Consider the following 14,005-nt stretch of genomic DNA (forward strand, 5'->3'; position numbering starts at 1 on the left):
ATTCATGCACTCTCTCAACGCTCATCCACTCACGAGTGGCCGTGAGCCTGTGACGGCCTTGGCTCGGGGTAGTATGGTTTGACGGGTGATGTTCACTATAGGGAGCGACACGCGCGGCGGGGTTGGGCAAACTTGTCAGAGGAATTCAGTTTGCAACGGTCTTCCGTCCCTCCCATTCGGGAGTGGCTGAGGGGCAAGAATGTTCCAAAGAACCCAAAGAAGGGCAGACAGACGACCAGAACAGGGCCCATGGGGCCCGAGGATGGTTAGTTGAGTATCCAGGCGAATAGCATAAGATATGACCACAGAGCCTCCCCTTTTCTCTTGCAAACTGACTTATCCGCGACGATGGAGGGAACAGGACAATTGCTCGCATGCCCTATTTGGGTATTCACGGCCACAATGGCATCCTTGGGGATCCCTGCCGATCAACTCCAAGCATGATTGCATGCATGAGTGGCTTCGACAGTGAGTGGGACGAGGGTTGGGTGTGCGGGGACCCCTCTGCGGCCGGGGGCGATGACTTTCGAGGCCAATGGTCCCCAAGGTGGTGCTTGGGGTGCTTACAAGCCCTGGAGGACAGACAGACCCAACTAACGACTCGTCGAAGGGTTCATTTATTTAGCGGCGGGATCAACGAAAGGGGAGCGATCCTGATCGTGGGAAGTGGAGAGGGGACGGCGGGAGACAGGCTCTTGTTTCAGAGACGATGGCGCGCCTGGGGGAGACCTCGCATCTCTCCTGAATATGCCCTGGGGCTGGGGGTGTGTGAGTGGCCGCGCGACGTCTTTCGTCTGTACTTGTCTTGGGTCCTTTTTTGTTCAACCAAGGTACCTTGCTTGAGTTGAGGCGAGGGTTAAGAAAGAGGTGGTCTTTGTCTGATGGCGTATATAGGTGCGTGTGTGGGTGGGTGGGTGGACGGGATGGTATTAAACAACGAAGGGCTCCCCCTATCTGGCTGAGGTATGCATTGATTGTCCCTCTTTATTTTCAACTGTCCAGTTTGAAGCATCGCCAGTTGTTTTGTTTCTTCAGTTCTAAACTAGGTATGAGTCCATGATCTACCGGACCTGTTGTATCTGACTTGGACTCACAAATCCCAAAAGAGCAACTCGATTTAAATTAACGACGATCTCGAATACCATTCTCGGCAGTTCAGTGGTTATCGATAAGCCAAACTCGCTATCGAATCCCGGCGCCTGCAGCGGACGAGCGCTGCCAACCGACTTAGCGAGCCACTAGAATTGTCCGAAATGACGTCCACCGCCGACCGTCCTCAGGGGGCGCGCCCACTGTCGGGCGCCAGTCTGCCCGGCAACGTAGGGTGTAACGAGGAATTCCCCGACTTTTGTTTACACCACGACCACCACTCGGCCGGCAGCCAGGCGTCCACATCTTCACCCGCATCCACGACCCCTACCACCCCGACCACCGCCGAGCGCCCGTTGTCGTATGCATTCTCGACAACGTCCGAAAACACAACATCATCCCCCGCCTCGTCTACCGCCTCACGAGTCCGTACAGACAGCGGAGCCAGCACCAATTGCTCCCCCAGCCCGAGAAGCAGACGAGACAAGACCGAGCTGCAAGCCGCCCGCCTCCAGAGATCGGGGAGCAGCAACCTCGCACTCGCACGCAAGAGCAGCGTAGCCAAGAAGAACCGATTCCGTTCCGCCACCGGCTCCTCGCCCGCATCCGCCCTTGCCGCCGTTGAGCCGCCGCATGATCAAGGCCTGACGAGGATGGCGTTTGCGGAACAGCAGAAATGGATCACGGTCCAGCAAAAGACCTTTACCAAATGGTACGACGGACCCCTTAAACTCTTTGCTGGATGGGAAGCGGAACATCGACAACCACTCCCACCCCCCACCCCCGACCTGGCAGTTTATCTGCTGGGTGCTACAACGATCATGAACTGACTTTTGCGTTTCTTTTTACTATAGGATGAACACTAAATTGGAGGCTCGATCGCTCGAAGTAAAAGATCTCGTGACTGATTTGAGCGACGGTGTAAGTTGGACCCCTATTTTTCCACTGGTTTGCGGGGTTCGCTTGGCTTACAGAATTCTTCGCTCAACAACAGGTCCTCCTCATCCACTTGCTAGAATGCCTATCCAACGATACCCTCGGACGCTATGCGTCCAAGCCGAAACTTCGCGTACAACGATTCGAAAATGCAAACACGGCGCTCGACTTCATCAAGGGCCGCGGTATCCAAATGACCAATATTGGTGCTGAGGATGTCGTGGACGGAAACAGAAAGATCATTCTTGGCCTGATATGGACGCTCATTCTGCGCTTCACCATTAGCGACATCAACGAAGAAGGCATGACGGCCAAGGAGGGACTGTTGCTGTGGTGTCAAAGAAAGACGGCATGCTACGATGAGGTGGACGTCCGCGACTTCAGCGGCAGCTGGAACGACGGACTCGCCTTTTGCGCCCTGTTGGATATCCACAGACCAGATCTGATCGACTACGACGCACTGGACAAGTCGGACCGCCGCGGCAACATGCAGATGGCCTTCGACATTGCGCACAAGGAGATTGGCATTCCCAAGTTGTTGGATGTCGAGGATGTGTGCGACGTTGCCAAGCCCGATGAGAGGTCGCTGATGACGTACATCGCCTACTGGTTCCACGCCTTTTCTCAAATGGAAAAGGTTGAGAATGCAGGACGTCGTGTAGAAAAGTTTGTAAATAACATGGCCGGCGCTTGGGACATGCAGAGCGCGTACGAAAGGCGGATGAGGGAGCTACTGAGGCAGATCAAGGAGCAGATTGAGAAGTGGCAGCAGGCCACCTTTGAAGGCACATACGCCGACGCAAAGGCCCAGGCGAACGAGTTTGCGGCGTACAAGCGAGGGAAGAAGAGAGACTGGGTTGCTGAAAAGAGCGAGCTTGCCACTCTGCTAGGCAACATCAAGACGAAGCTGGGCACATACAGACTGCGGCCGTATGACCCTCCACCAGAGTTGTCCCTGGAGACGATGGAGAAGGACTGGGCCGGCTTGTCACAAACGGAGATGAAGAGGGCGCAGTTGATCAACGAGACCATCAGAGAGTGAGTGTCCCCTGTATGCGATCTTACTTATTCTAGTACTAACCCTTTGGCAGTATCAAAAACGCATTACGCAAATCGTTCGCCGACAAGGCCAACGACTTCGCCATGGCGTTGAACACCATGCAGCTGGCAATCTCAGGCCTGGACGGCGACGTCGAAGACCAGCTCCACCACGTCCGCAAGCTCAGCGACAACCTGCCGCCGCTGGACAAGTATCTCGATACCATCGCCGCCGTGGACGCCAAGTGCCAGGAGGCCAACATTGAGGAAAACGACTTCACAATCTACACGTACGACGAGCTCGTCTACGAGCACAGCCTCGTCAAGTCGTCGGTGCAGAAGAAGCTCGCCTTCCTCGACAACCAAATGGTCGCCCGCAACATGACCAACCTCACGCCCATCCAACTCGAGGAGTTTGAGTCCGTCTTCCGCCACTTTGACCGCGACGACACCAACTCGCTCCAGGAGCTCGAGTTCAGCGCCGCCCTCGCCTCCTTGGGTCTCGTCTTCTCCGAGGACGAGATGCACGACTACTTCATGGACACGTCGCACGGCCGCGACCACGTCACGTTTGAGCAGTTTATCCGCTTCATGGTCGACGTCACCGAGGACCAGAACACGGCCGAGCAGGTCTTCCAGTCCTTCCGCGAGGTCGCTGACGGGAAGCCCTACGTCACCGAGATGGACCTCCGCCACTCCCTCGTGCCCGACGAGGTCATTGACAAGCTCATTGAGATTATCCCGCCGCACAACGGGCCCGATACATCTGAGGATAGGGGCATGCCGCAGTATGATTACATTGCCTTCATGGACAAGCTCATCAGCGACGAGAAGGAGGGCGCCTCGGGTGTGCCCAGCGGCGTCTTGCAGGAGCGCACGAACCGGGCTAGTATGCTGCCGCCCAAGGAGTCCAAGATGAATGGGAACCACTGAGTGGGTACGAGAGGCAGTACATATAAAAAGAAGTAAAGTTCAAGTAAACCAAAAAAGAGAACCATAGGTGGAAAAGGGGGAGGATGTTGCAGGAAAGTAAAACAGTAAAAAAGGAAAACAACCAAAACACGAGGAAACACCTCCACGGGCAATGGTCGGGTTCGATAGGGAGGTGGTTGAAGGGTTCAACGGCAGAACGGGGTGGGCAGGCTTCTTCTTCTCTTCTCTCTCTCAAAAACGCAACCCAACCAGGCAAATTTCCTTTATTCCTCTTTTAAATATAACGGCATCCCATCAAGCAAGCAAGCAGGCAGGCAGGCAGGCAGGCAAGCAGGCAAGGCATAGCAGAGAAAATAAAACAAAATCTTCAAAGACAATACATTATGGGCATCATGGATGTCGTCGTCCCATGCTCGTCTATATATGATGTACCACGGCCATGATGAGGTCTATCTTATCTTGGCGTGCTGGCTTAGTATGTATATAATGCGTGTCCGCCGACGGTCTCCATGTTCTTAGAGCCGTCCATGACTTCGCGCTTGATTTCGTCCGCAGGCCGGGGTCGGGGGGCGTTGTTGCGCTTGGCAGGCAGCTTGCTTGATTCGCGGCTCTAATCCGAGCAGCACCATGCTTTTCGTTGTAATTTTTTTTGGATGCCTTTGTAAGTGACATTCCGCTTAACTCTTTCTGCTCTACTTTGAAACTATTCATAGGCGGATATGAGGGAAACAAGGTCGGATAGACATGTGGGTTGGGAACTGCCGCTTATAAAAAAGAATGTTACATGCGTTTCAACGTAATCTAGCATTGTGGTGGGATACGCTCGCCTCATCCTCTCGCCAACTTCACATTTGCAGAAGCAGACCGTCGGCCATACTCACTTTGTCGTCTGACTATTTCGACTGTGTGCCAGCGCCAGCCAGTACTTTTATACTCCCAACCTACTTCAGTCGCAATGGTCAATCACGCCTAGTCAGCTACTTCGAGAGGGTATCGTCAAAATTGCAACTGTATAAATCGCTCAATCTGCTGGTATTGCGACGGAGGAAGGAGTTAGTTAGACTGAATTGGGATGACGAAAGTCGTTGCTGGCAGTGGCACACAGCCAATATAATCCCACCGCGTTCGTAGTCAAAATAACGTGTTCCACGTGGAAAATCTCTTTCCCATTGTGTAGCTTGTGTGTATATTTGTACCTCTTTGTGTGTGTGTTGGGCCTTCTCTCAAGCACCCTCCAAGTCCCAACGTTGCCATCCCTCTCCCTGCTTGGTAGGCACTTCAAGCTCGGGCAAAGCCATCCTCACCCAGAATGGCTTGCCAGACTTTTTGTTTGCTGAAAACAGTAATATCAAAAATCAAAACGCCATTGTCCAGTATGCTTATCCATATCCCACAGGAATCCTACAAATGAGTGCAGCAAGCTTTGTCTAGGCCGTATCTTATCTCTTCACGTTTCTTCTAAACCTCCTCTCTCGTTTCCTCACTTGGACCCCTCAAAGGCCCCCATGTCCTTGAGTGTAGTTGCCAGCCGCCGATAGTCGCGCAGCAATTCGAGGACCTCACCAATCTTCAGGTCGCCAGGGTTCTGCATCTCCATGAAGCGCTTGTTCGGCGGGCTGATCTTTGGTATCTGCTTGGGCGGCAATGCAGCTGCAATATCCGGGAAGGCCTACGAAAGTCAGTATATGATATCATTGTTGTGTGATCAAAGTACGTACGCTTGCAAGGTCGCCACCGTCAGCTACCTTGGTAGCCGGGCCATCCTTGGTCATGTCCTTGGGTGCTTCCTTCGCCACAATGGGCGTGGATGCGGTCCGGCTCAGGCCTCTGATCATGCTCATACCGGAGAACCGGGAGAATGAATTGCCAAAGTTCCTCACTGAGTCAAGAGGGTTGGTTGCGTTTCCAGGAGATGGCGTAGGCAGATCTTTCTCCCCTTCTTTGGCAAAGAGCACCTTTCTCGAGCTGTTGACGCTTCGCGAGCTATCTGCGCTGTGATCTCGACTGGCCTTGCGTCCACCGATGAGGTTTAGAACCTTGTCCTCGCGGACCGGCGGTCGGCGAGTAGATTCGGCCTCCTCGGTGCCATGAACCGAGCTGGCACCACTGATAGACCCTTCCTCCTCGGGGGGCGGGGTGCTCATCAACTTTCGAGCATCATCAAGCGTCTTAGGCACGACGAGCCCCTGGCCTGATTCGGTGGGAGTGCCCTGTGTCTCACGCAACTTGCCGACCAAGAACTTGTAGCTATCGCCCAAACTCGTCGAGATGGTCTTTATGTGCTGATCGGCCGTGTTAAGCACGGCGTCACTTGCTGCACCAATGGCCTGGGCAGGCGTGTTGACGAGCTCGCTCAGTCTTCTATTCCGAGCTTGAACCGCAGCACGCAGCCCGGCCGATGCGGAAGGCGAAGCAGGCGGTCTCGTTGGCGTGGCATTGCCAGAGTCGGTCTCCACCGAAGGATCCGCCGTTACCGTCAGTCCAGGCGGGAACGCCGGAGGGAATGTCTCAGCCCGCGGAGTACCCGGCTGGCTCATACCTCTGGCAGGACCCTGGGGCAACTCATCGGCCCTCAGTGTAGACAGATCGACCGTCTCCAGGAAGCTGATGGCTGCCTCCAGGTTCGTCAAGCAGTATGCAGCCTCGCCCGTCAATTTCGGCTCCCATCTAAAGTGCTGAATAAAGTGCAGGTCGCTAATAACGTTGAGATGCTCAGGAGGAAGCGTGATGAGAGTAAAGATGAGCATAGGCATAATCTCATCTGCGGATGCAGACGGGTGGAATTGCGCCAAAGTCTCGACAATATCCTTGTGTGCCGCTTTCAAGTGGTGTACCTTGCCGAGCGGGTATCGCTTCTCATTCATGAGAATCAAGTCTCTCCTAGCCTGCTCAAGCGATTTCTTGATCTCTTCAACCTTTTCCGCAGCGGTTTCGGGCGTCTGAGACGCATCGTCGCCAAGATCGATTCCCAGGTCGGCCGGTCCAATGCCGACCAGCGCGAGTGCCGCGGTCTTTGATCGCAGCTTTGAATCCTGCGCTTCGTCCTGGGTGCTCTTGTGGCGGTAGATCTTGTCGTAAATACCTTCGCACAGCCTGCGCTCCACTGCCTCCTCGATGATGCCACGCTTGGCTTCAATTGCTTTGCGCGCCTTCTTCTTGTTGGCGAGTTCTTCGGCGGTGATCATCTGCTGCTCCGGCTCTGGTTTAGGGAGATTTTTGGGTTTATCCTTGCTTCCGAGGGAAGCCGCCTTGGCTCGAAGCCTGCTAGCTGTGGAGACCTTGGATGACGCGGACGGCGCAGGCGATGCATCCCGATTATGCCGTGTGATCAGACTAGAGATGTGTGTGTTGACGTGTGTAGATGCGGTTTCGTAGAAACTCTGGAATAATGCAGAAACATTGTCAATGGTCAAAGGCGCGGGGTGACTTTTGGAGCTGAGAGTCTCGACGAAGCTATCCGCGGTCAGTACATGATGTGAAGCCGAAAGAGGATGGTGCGCCATACCTGTCAGTCAGACTAACTAGCTCAATTGGAAGCTCGCCCAGGTCCACAGAGCCTCTGCCGTCGAACCCATCGTCGTTATCTGTTGACGGCCTTCCGGCAGTCTCGAAAGCATCAGGACCCTCGGGCTCGTCTGCTGGCTTCTGCTGGACCTTGCTGGCGACGACCGGCGTCGTTGTCGTCGCCGTCAACGGGTCGGCCGCAGTGCCATTCTGGAATGTTTGAGCTCGTTTCGGGACTCGGAGAGGATCGCTGTCTTCGCTCTGGCGAGTGAAGGAAGGCGCGCGTATCGTGTTTGGGCGAGCTGCTGGGGATTTGGAGGGGCCGGTTGACGCCATAGTTTCGACGATGCTGGAAGCCATTTTCTTGGTCAGTCCGAGGTGCTGGAGATGAAAAAGAAGGGATTTCAGGCGCTGACTTGGGACTGACAAGCAAACGTACCTGGTCTGATGTTGTCAAGGCGGCATTAAGTAGTGGAAGCGATCTTGAAACCCGATATTAGAGGAAAGAGATCCCTGGTTGTGGCACGCGGAACAGATTTATGCCATAAATGGAGCTGGAGAACAGGGATAATGGCTCGTAAGGTGGCCCAAGATGGCAGCTATGTTTCTATTCGCATCTCTAACAAAATGATGTCAGTGCCGTAGATGGGTGCACGGGGTGCCTTGTGCCAGCGCAAAGCAAAGAAGAGGGCGAGGACGGGGCGAGAGTAATGAGGTTTTGAGGATTGTTGGTCTTTGAGCAGCTTGAGAATACGCCGTTCCCATGAAAGGAAGGTAACGCAGGGAACCAACCGAGCATGCCAGCTATGGTCGGAAGGGAAGACAAGTTGACAAGGTAGCTCCCGTCATGCCCCCGCTCAAGTTTTATTGGAAGCCCACAGGTGTCATCTGCAGACGGATCCGACCTTCAGTGCATGCATGTGCTGGGGTGCACGAGGAGGACTGACAGCGGATGTCTTAGCCTCAGGGCCTCATAGCATCTGTACGTAGGTACTCTGTATCCGTACTCTGTACTTTGGGACTTGGTCTTGATTCCTGGATTCCAATCAGTGATAGGCCCATTCTGATACCTTACACAACGTACCTTATTCCGAAGCATAAATGGTGCCTCGGAATGTCATCAATGTTGGGCATGTTATCCATGGCAGCAACCCGGACGGGTTGCGACGGGATCGTTGAGTAGCCGAAGGTCCGCTGAAGATGCCCCTCGATGGTCCCCCAAAGTGGCGTGGAACGGTGGGTTCCAGGCACCAGGCAGCTTCGGATACAGAAGACATGCGCGCTATCTGAGGGGACATTGGTCACATGCTGGTGCGGGTATCCCTGATTGCGCCTTATCGGGAGACATGAGACTATGGGTACCCGCCAAGGGTAGCTGTTAAGCCGGTTGCAGTCTCGTCCACACGAAGTCTTAACGCAGATCCGGAGGCGGAGACCTTTTGGCGCAGGAAGTGGGTTATCGGGCCTGATCTGTGCACCCTCCGCGAGTCGGAGGCAACGTAAACAGCGCCAGCATCGTCCACCTGATGCTGTCATAACTTGGGGCACGTTGTCTGCGCATCTCAACGTCGGCATCATTGATCCTCCTATACTCATCTACCTCCACGCGTCGCCTTCCGCGAGACCCAAACTCTCGACACTTTCGCTCCATATTCTTCGTCAACTACTATTCCTGAATGCGACTTTTTTCTTGCGTCTCGAGACAACCATGAGACTCAAATTAGGGCGAGGAGGCCAGTGTAGCTCTGCTGGCAGGGTTACGGCACAGCTGCTCTTATCGTTCCTCGCGGTATCACCGACTCTAGCTTCCGTTGGGGAAGTGCCAAACAACGACGAGGCCGTCCTTCAACCAGGACCGCTGCTTCCACCCAGTACTGTACAACCAAATTCGGGCGAACACGTCTTTACATTACGACACATTTTCCACCATGGAACATATCGGCATCCTCAGCTACACCGACGCAAGGATGTCCGCCACTCCGACGGCGCCGATAACCAAGTCTGGCTGGCGGAGGAGGACGGATACAAGAGGGAAAGGGTGATGCCTTTAAAGGCCCAGAGCACGCCTCTGAAGATCGAGCGCATGGTCGATCGTCGGCCGTCTGTCGTCGATCCCATGGTTACCGAAGCTCGTCAGCGCGGCTATGTCAACATCATGTCGCCGTCTGACTGGACGACCGACGAAGTCCCCGGACCCAACGTCACGGACAAGGCCACAGTCATCAGCCTTGCCATCATGGCTGCAAACGCATATATCGAGGAGGAGGGCAAGGCGGACTGGGAAGAGGTCGGCAGCGGCTACAACAGGAGCGCTGATTTCGGATGGGAGGGCGACGGACTCCGGGGACACATTTGGGCAGACGAGACCAACTCGACTATTGTTATTGGCCTCAAGGGAACTTCTACGGCCATCTTTGACGGAGAGGGAACCACCACCAACGACAAGGTCAATGACAACCTTTTCTTCAGCTGCTGTTGTGCTCAGCAGGGGCAGTGGACCTGGCATCAAGTGTGCGACTGCGCCACATCCACCTACTCATGCAACAACACCTGCGTCGTGCAAGCGCTCAAGGACGAGCATCGATACTACACCGCGGCCAAGGAACTGTACTCCAACGTTACCGAGTTGTTCCCCGACTCCAACATCTGGCTGTCGGGCCATTCTCTCGGGGGCGCAGTCAGCTCCCTCCTGGGCCTGACCTACGGTATCCCCGTCGTGACCTTCGAGGCCGTGCCAGAGGCGCTTGCTGCAAGCAGGCTGGGACTGCCTGTTCCTCCAGGGTACGATCAGATGCTTCATCAGGCTCGCACAGATACGGGCGCCTTCCATTTCGGTCACACGGCAGACCCCATCTACATTGGCACCTGTAATGGTGCTACCGCGACGTGCTCCTTTGCTGGGTATGCCATGGAATCGGCCTGCCATTCTGGACTTGAGTGCGTTTACGACGTCGTGGCTGACAAGGGATGGAGAGTCGGCATTGGAACCCACAAGATCCGATCTGTGATCCACGATGTCATCATGAAGTATGACACGGTTCCAGAGTGCAAGGCTACACCAGAATGTCGCGACTGCGCCAACTGGAAGATGTATGAAAGCAATGGAACTGAATCCACCACTACGTCCAAGTCCTCGACGACATCGAAGACGCGTACTCGAACAGCCACCTGCCAGACGCCAGGCTGGTGGGGTTGCTTGGATGAGACCACGACGACGCCGGTCACGACTACTACTTCAACATCGACCACGTCCACTTGTAAGACCCCTGGGTGGTTTGGATGCAAGGACGAAACGACCACGACCACAACCACTTCGTCTTCAACTAAGACTACAACAACTACGACTACTTGCAAGACACCTGGATGGTTTGGCTGCAAGGACAAGACCACATCGACCACGAGCACGACTTTGTTCCCTGGCGCAACCCCGTCTCACACCATCACTGCCGCTCCCACGGCCACCCCGACATCAGCGCCCACCAAGGCACCCCCTTCGGATCCTCGCTGCAATAAGAGGTACTGGTTCGGATGGTGTAAAGAGTGGACTCAGGCGGGTGAGAGCTGGAGTGAGGAGATGTGATTTGAACAGGTCTAGATTCACCTGTACTTTTGGGCTGTAAGGGATGCGGGAGCATTACATGAATTAGCAGGCGGCGTTTGGTCATCGGAACGGAGTACACACAAGGAGCTGGCAATGCCAGCCACAGATTAGCGATTACAAGCCATAGGAATCTATGCAAAGAAACTTGAAATATAGAACATTATATCAAGATCTCGTCTGCGATGAAAAGCTGACATGTATAGTGTTGGCCAGTATACCTTGGGCAGCCGCGGCAACATTTAAGGTAGTCAGTCGCCTCAAGAAATCGGGTGACGGCGCACGGAGGCAACGCTCCCTAAGCCCCACTGAGGGACTCGGGGCCGTTGGTCGCTGCCCGCTGTCCGCTAACTCCCGATTCGCTTGTAACTGGTACCTTGCCGGGAGGTGGTCCTAGGGAAGTCGAGTTGTCAGACGTCACAAGTGCCGCGACGGCCGCTACATCTACAATTTTTTTTTCCCACCCTTCTGGACGCGTCTCACGCAGACAAGATTTTACCACCAGCAACGTCAAAATTCTATCCACGCAACTCATTTTACTCGAACAGGCCGCCGGCTTTACACGCCGCACCTCTCATAGCGCGGCAGAGATGGGCTAAGGGCCCAAATCCACACCCTTCAATTCGACCGACGCGATGGCTACGACGGCAAATGACACCAAACCTTCATCGCGCGATGAGTCTTCGGACTCTAGCGGCAGCGACAGCGAAAATGAGACCCCGACAGTCGCCACTCCGACGACAGTAGAATGGTTGGCGACCGGTCGAGAAAAGCGGTCAACCGCCGGTAACCGCATGAAGTCGATGCTCGCCAACGAAGAACCCGACTCAGATCTCGAACTACTCTTCGCCGAAGACGATAACGACGAAGGCTTCAGCGATGTGGACGATGCTGGTTCCGACGTGCAAATGGACTCGTCCTCCGACGACGAGGATGACCAGCAACAGGGGGACGATTTGGACGGAGAAAAGGAGCTCGAAAAGCAGGCCAGGGAGAAGAAGCTGGCATCGCGGAAACGCAAAGCCCAGGAAGCTATCCCGGCCAAGTTCAGAAAAAAGGTCCGCATCGAACAAGCGGCCGCACCCGCGCCGCGACCGAAAAAGAAATCGGAACGGACGAGCTGGCTGCCCTCAGCGACTGACATGCCTATCCGCGCCTCGCTCCGTCAGACGACGATGCTCAGCAAGGAGCAGCTGCACCAACAGATGAAGGAACGCGAGGCGAAGCGTTTGAAACAGGTGGCCATCATGGAAAAGAAGGCACAGAAGCTCGAGGCGTCCAAGAAACCGCCAATGACGCAGGCGGAACGGCTGGCTGAGGCGGCCCTCGTGGAAAAGCGCAACGCAAAGTCGTTGAACAGATGGGAGGTGGCCGAAAAAGCGCGAGAAGAAGAGCGCCTTGCGAAGCTTGCCGCTCTCAACAACCGAACACTCAAGGGCCCTGTAGTGACGTACTGGAGCGGCATTGGTGAGTGGGAGCATCATCTGAAGCACGTTGGCAGGGTCGCCGAGGAGGAGAAGCCCGTCCGGAAGAAGAGGGAGAAGAAGGAAAAGGTGGACAAGACGAAGGGCAAGGAGAAGGACCAGAGAGATGGCAAGGAGGAGGGCTCGGCGTCGAATGCTTCTGAGCCGACGCTGCCTTCATCGACGACAGAGACAACAGTAGAGAGGCAATCGATCGCAAAGCCTGACGCTCCGCCAGTTCCTCCGACGTCGACGGATGTCGAACAACCTCAGCAGAACGATGCTTCAAAGGCACCTTCGCCATCGACACCGGTCCCGTCCGTCCAAACAGACCTTGCACCGATAGTGAAGACGGAAGATCGCCCCCGTGTGATGGCTTCCCCACCCATTCCTTCACCGCCATCGTCGTCACTCGCTATGCCCAAACCTGAAGACAAATCCAGGATCATGGCACCACCATCAATGCCTCCACCGCCGACCTTTGGCTCCATATCCATGGCTCCTCCCCCTATTCCACCACCTCCAAAGACATCGGTGTTGGCAGCTCCAGTGCTCGCGCCGCCCGTCCTCGCCCCTCCCTTGGGTGGCATCCACCTTGCTCAACACACGACGCAGCCAAAGTCCAATGTTCTGGCGCCTCCGAATGCATGCCAGCACAAGTCTCCTCTCTCCATGCCGGCTCCTCCCCCTCCACCATTAGCAAGACCGCCGCCGCCGCCACCTTCACTAGCACCACTCCAACCGACACAACCAATTGCTCCGCCTAAGCCTCCATCACAACCGACGATCGGTCCCTCTCCTCCCGCACCACCTACGACTACGCCTGCGCCGGCAGAGGCACCGGCGCTTGAGGAGCCTCCTCCGAGCGAGGTTGCTCGCAACGCCTTTATTCTTCGCAACTTTGACGAAGAGCGTGTGCGTGACAAGACAGTTCAGACCCAGATTCTCTTTGGACGGCGGATGGACCGCCTTGCAAAGCCAGCGCCCCGGCCAGTATGTGTCATTACCGCCCACCCCGCTCGCTACCGCGACCCTGAGACGGGTTTACCTTATTTCAACGCCTACGCGTACCGCGAAATCCAACGACTCCGCCGCGGCGAGTACAAGTGGAGCAGCCTGCTTGGCGCATGGGTCGGCAGCTGCACATATGCCGCTCGCGGGGTGCCGGAGCGGTTCCTCAAGGGAGGTCCGCCAAGACAACCGAAGAAGAAGGAGGTGGAAAAGGAAGAGGTCAAGGTTCCAGAGACAGAGGCTGAGAAAGGCAACGGCGCCGTCGGGGAAGGCACCGAGAAGCAGGAACCCAATGATGCCAAGACGACGCTGCCTGCTCCGGAGGGAGTGGTGGATCAGCCGACAACGAAGACGGATGCCGCAACGGTGCCCTCACCGTTACCGTTGGCGGGGCAGACACAGACGCAGCCGCAGACCCAGCAGCCGCCGCCGC

At 55.5% G+C, this 14,005-nt stretch overlaps 5 protein-coding genes across 5 annotated transcripts; 3 read left to right on the plus strand and 2 right to left on the minus strand.

Annotated features, from left to right (window-relative positions):
* The first annotated feature begins 937 nt into the window (after positions 1–937).
* On the plus strand, positions 938–4,371 carry BDZ83DRAFT_614530 (uncharacterized protein). Its single transcript, XM_060507840.1, has 5 exons — positions 938–1,046; positions 1,107–1,801; positions 1,944–2,010; positions 2,084–3,063; positions 3,117–4,371. The coding sequence occupies exons 2-5, from the start codon at positions 1,254–1,256 to the stop codon at positions 3,994–3,996; spliced, it is 2,475 nt and encodes an 824-aa protein (XP_060367022.1). The 5' UTR covers positions 938–1,046; positions 1,107–1,253; the 3' UTR covers positions 3,997–4,371.
* On the minus strand, positions 4,297–4,707 carry BDZ83DRAFT_614533 (uncharacterized protein; the record flags this gene model as incomplete). The annotated part of the gene is made up of 1 exon (XM_060507841.1): positions 4,297–4,707. The coding sequence occupies one exon, from the start codon at positions 4,705–4,707 to the stop codon at positions 4,414–4,416; it is 294 nt and encodes a 97-aa protein (XP_060367023.1). The 3' UTR covers positions 4,297–4,413.
* Positions 4,708–5,237: 530 nt separating this feature from the next.
* Positions 5,238–8,022, minus strand: BDZ83DRAFT_232884 (uncharacterized protein). Its single transcript, XM_060501818.1, has 3 exons — positions 7,940–8,022; positions 7,502–7,849; positions 5,238–7,449 (listed from the first exon to the last, which is right to left on the minus strand). The coding sequence occupies exons 2-3, from the start codon at positions 7,834–7,836 to the stop codon at positions 5,688–5,690; spliced, it is 2,097 nt and encodes a 698-aa protein (XP_060367024.1). The 5' UTR covers positions 7,837–7,849; positions 7,940–8,022; the 3' UTR covers positions 5,238–5,687.
* Positions 8,023–8,978: 956 nt separating this feature from the next.
* BDZ83DRAFT_614540 (Alpha/Beta hydrolase protein) lies at positions 8,979–11,320 on the plus strand. The gene is made up of 2 exons (XM_060507842.1): positions 8,979–11,132; positions 11,183–11,320. The coding sequence occupies exon 1, from the start codon at positions 9,209–9,211 to the stop codon at positions 11,078–11,080; it is 1,872 nt and encodes a 623-aa protein (XP_060367025.1). The 5' UTR covers positions 8,979–9,208; the 3' UTR covers positions 11,081–11,132; positions 11,183–11,320.
* A 512-nt stretch (positions 11,321–11,832) lies between these two features.
* BDZ83DRAFT_550666 (YL1 nuclear protein-domain-containing protein) lies at positions 11,833–13,692 on the plus strand (the record flags this gene model as incomplete). Its single annotated transcript, XM_060503486.1, has 2 exons — positions 11,833–12,600; positions 13,498–13,692. Coding segments are annotated over 2 exons (963 nt in total), but the record flags the coding sequence as incomplete, so codon positions are not given.
* Between the last annotated feature and the right edge of the window lie 313 nt (positions 13,693–14,005).

The sequence above is a fragment of the Colletotrichum acutatum genome, assembly GCF_030867785.1.
Source record: "Colletotrichum acutatum strain CBS 112980 chromosome Unknown BDZ83scaffold_28, whole genome shotgun sequence".
Lineage (NCBI taxonomy): Eukaryota > Fungi > Ascomycota > Sordariomycetes > Glomerellales > Glomerellaceae > Colletotrichum > Colletotrichum acutatum.

Bases quoted from the DNA above. Each gene is read 5' to 3' on its own strand.
- BDZ83DRAFT_614530 (XM_060507840.1), top strand. From the start codon at position 1,254: ATGACGTCCACCGCCGACCGTCCTCAGGGGGCGCGCCCACTGTCGGGC. The intron at 2,011-2,083 runs GTAAGTTGGACC...GCTCAACAACAG, and splicing joins TGACTGATTTGAGCGACGGT to GTCCTCCTCATCCACTTGCT. The intron at 3,064-3,116 runs GTGAGTGTCCCC...ACCCTTTGGCAG, and splicing joins ATCAACGAGACCATCAGAGA to TATCAAAAACGCATTACGCA.
- BDZ83DRAFT_232884 (XM_060501818.1), bottom strand. From the start codon at position 7,836: ATGGCGTCAACCGGCCCCTCCAAATCCCCAGCAGCTCGCCCAAACACG. The intron at 7,450-7,501 runs GTATGGCGCACC...GACCGCGGATAG, and splicing joins CTAGTTAGTCTGACTGACAG to CTTCGTCGAGACTCTCAGCT.
- BDZ83DRAFT_614540 (XM_060507842.1), top strand. From the start codon at position 9,209: ATGAGACTCAAATTAGGGCGAGGAGGCCAGTGTAGCTCTGCTGGCAGG.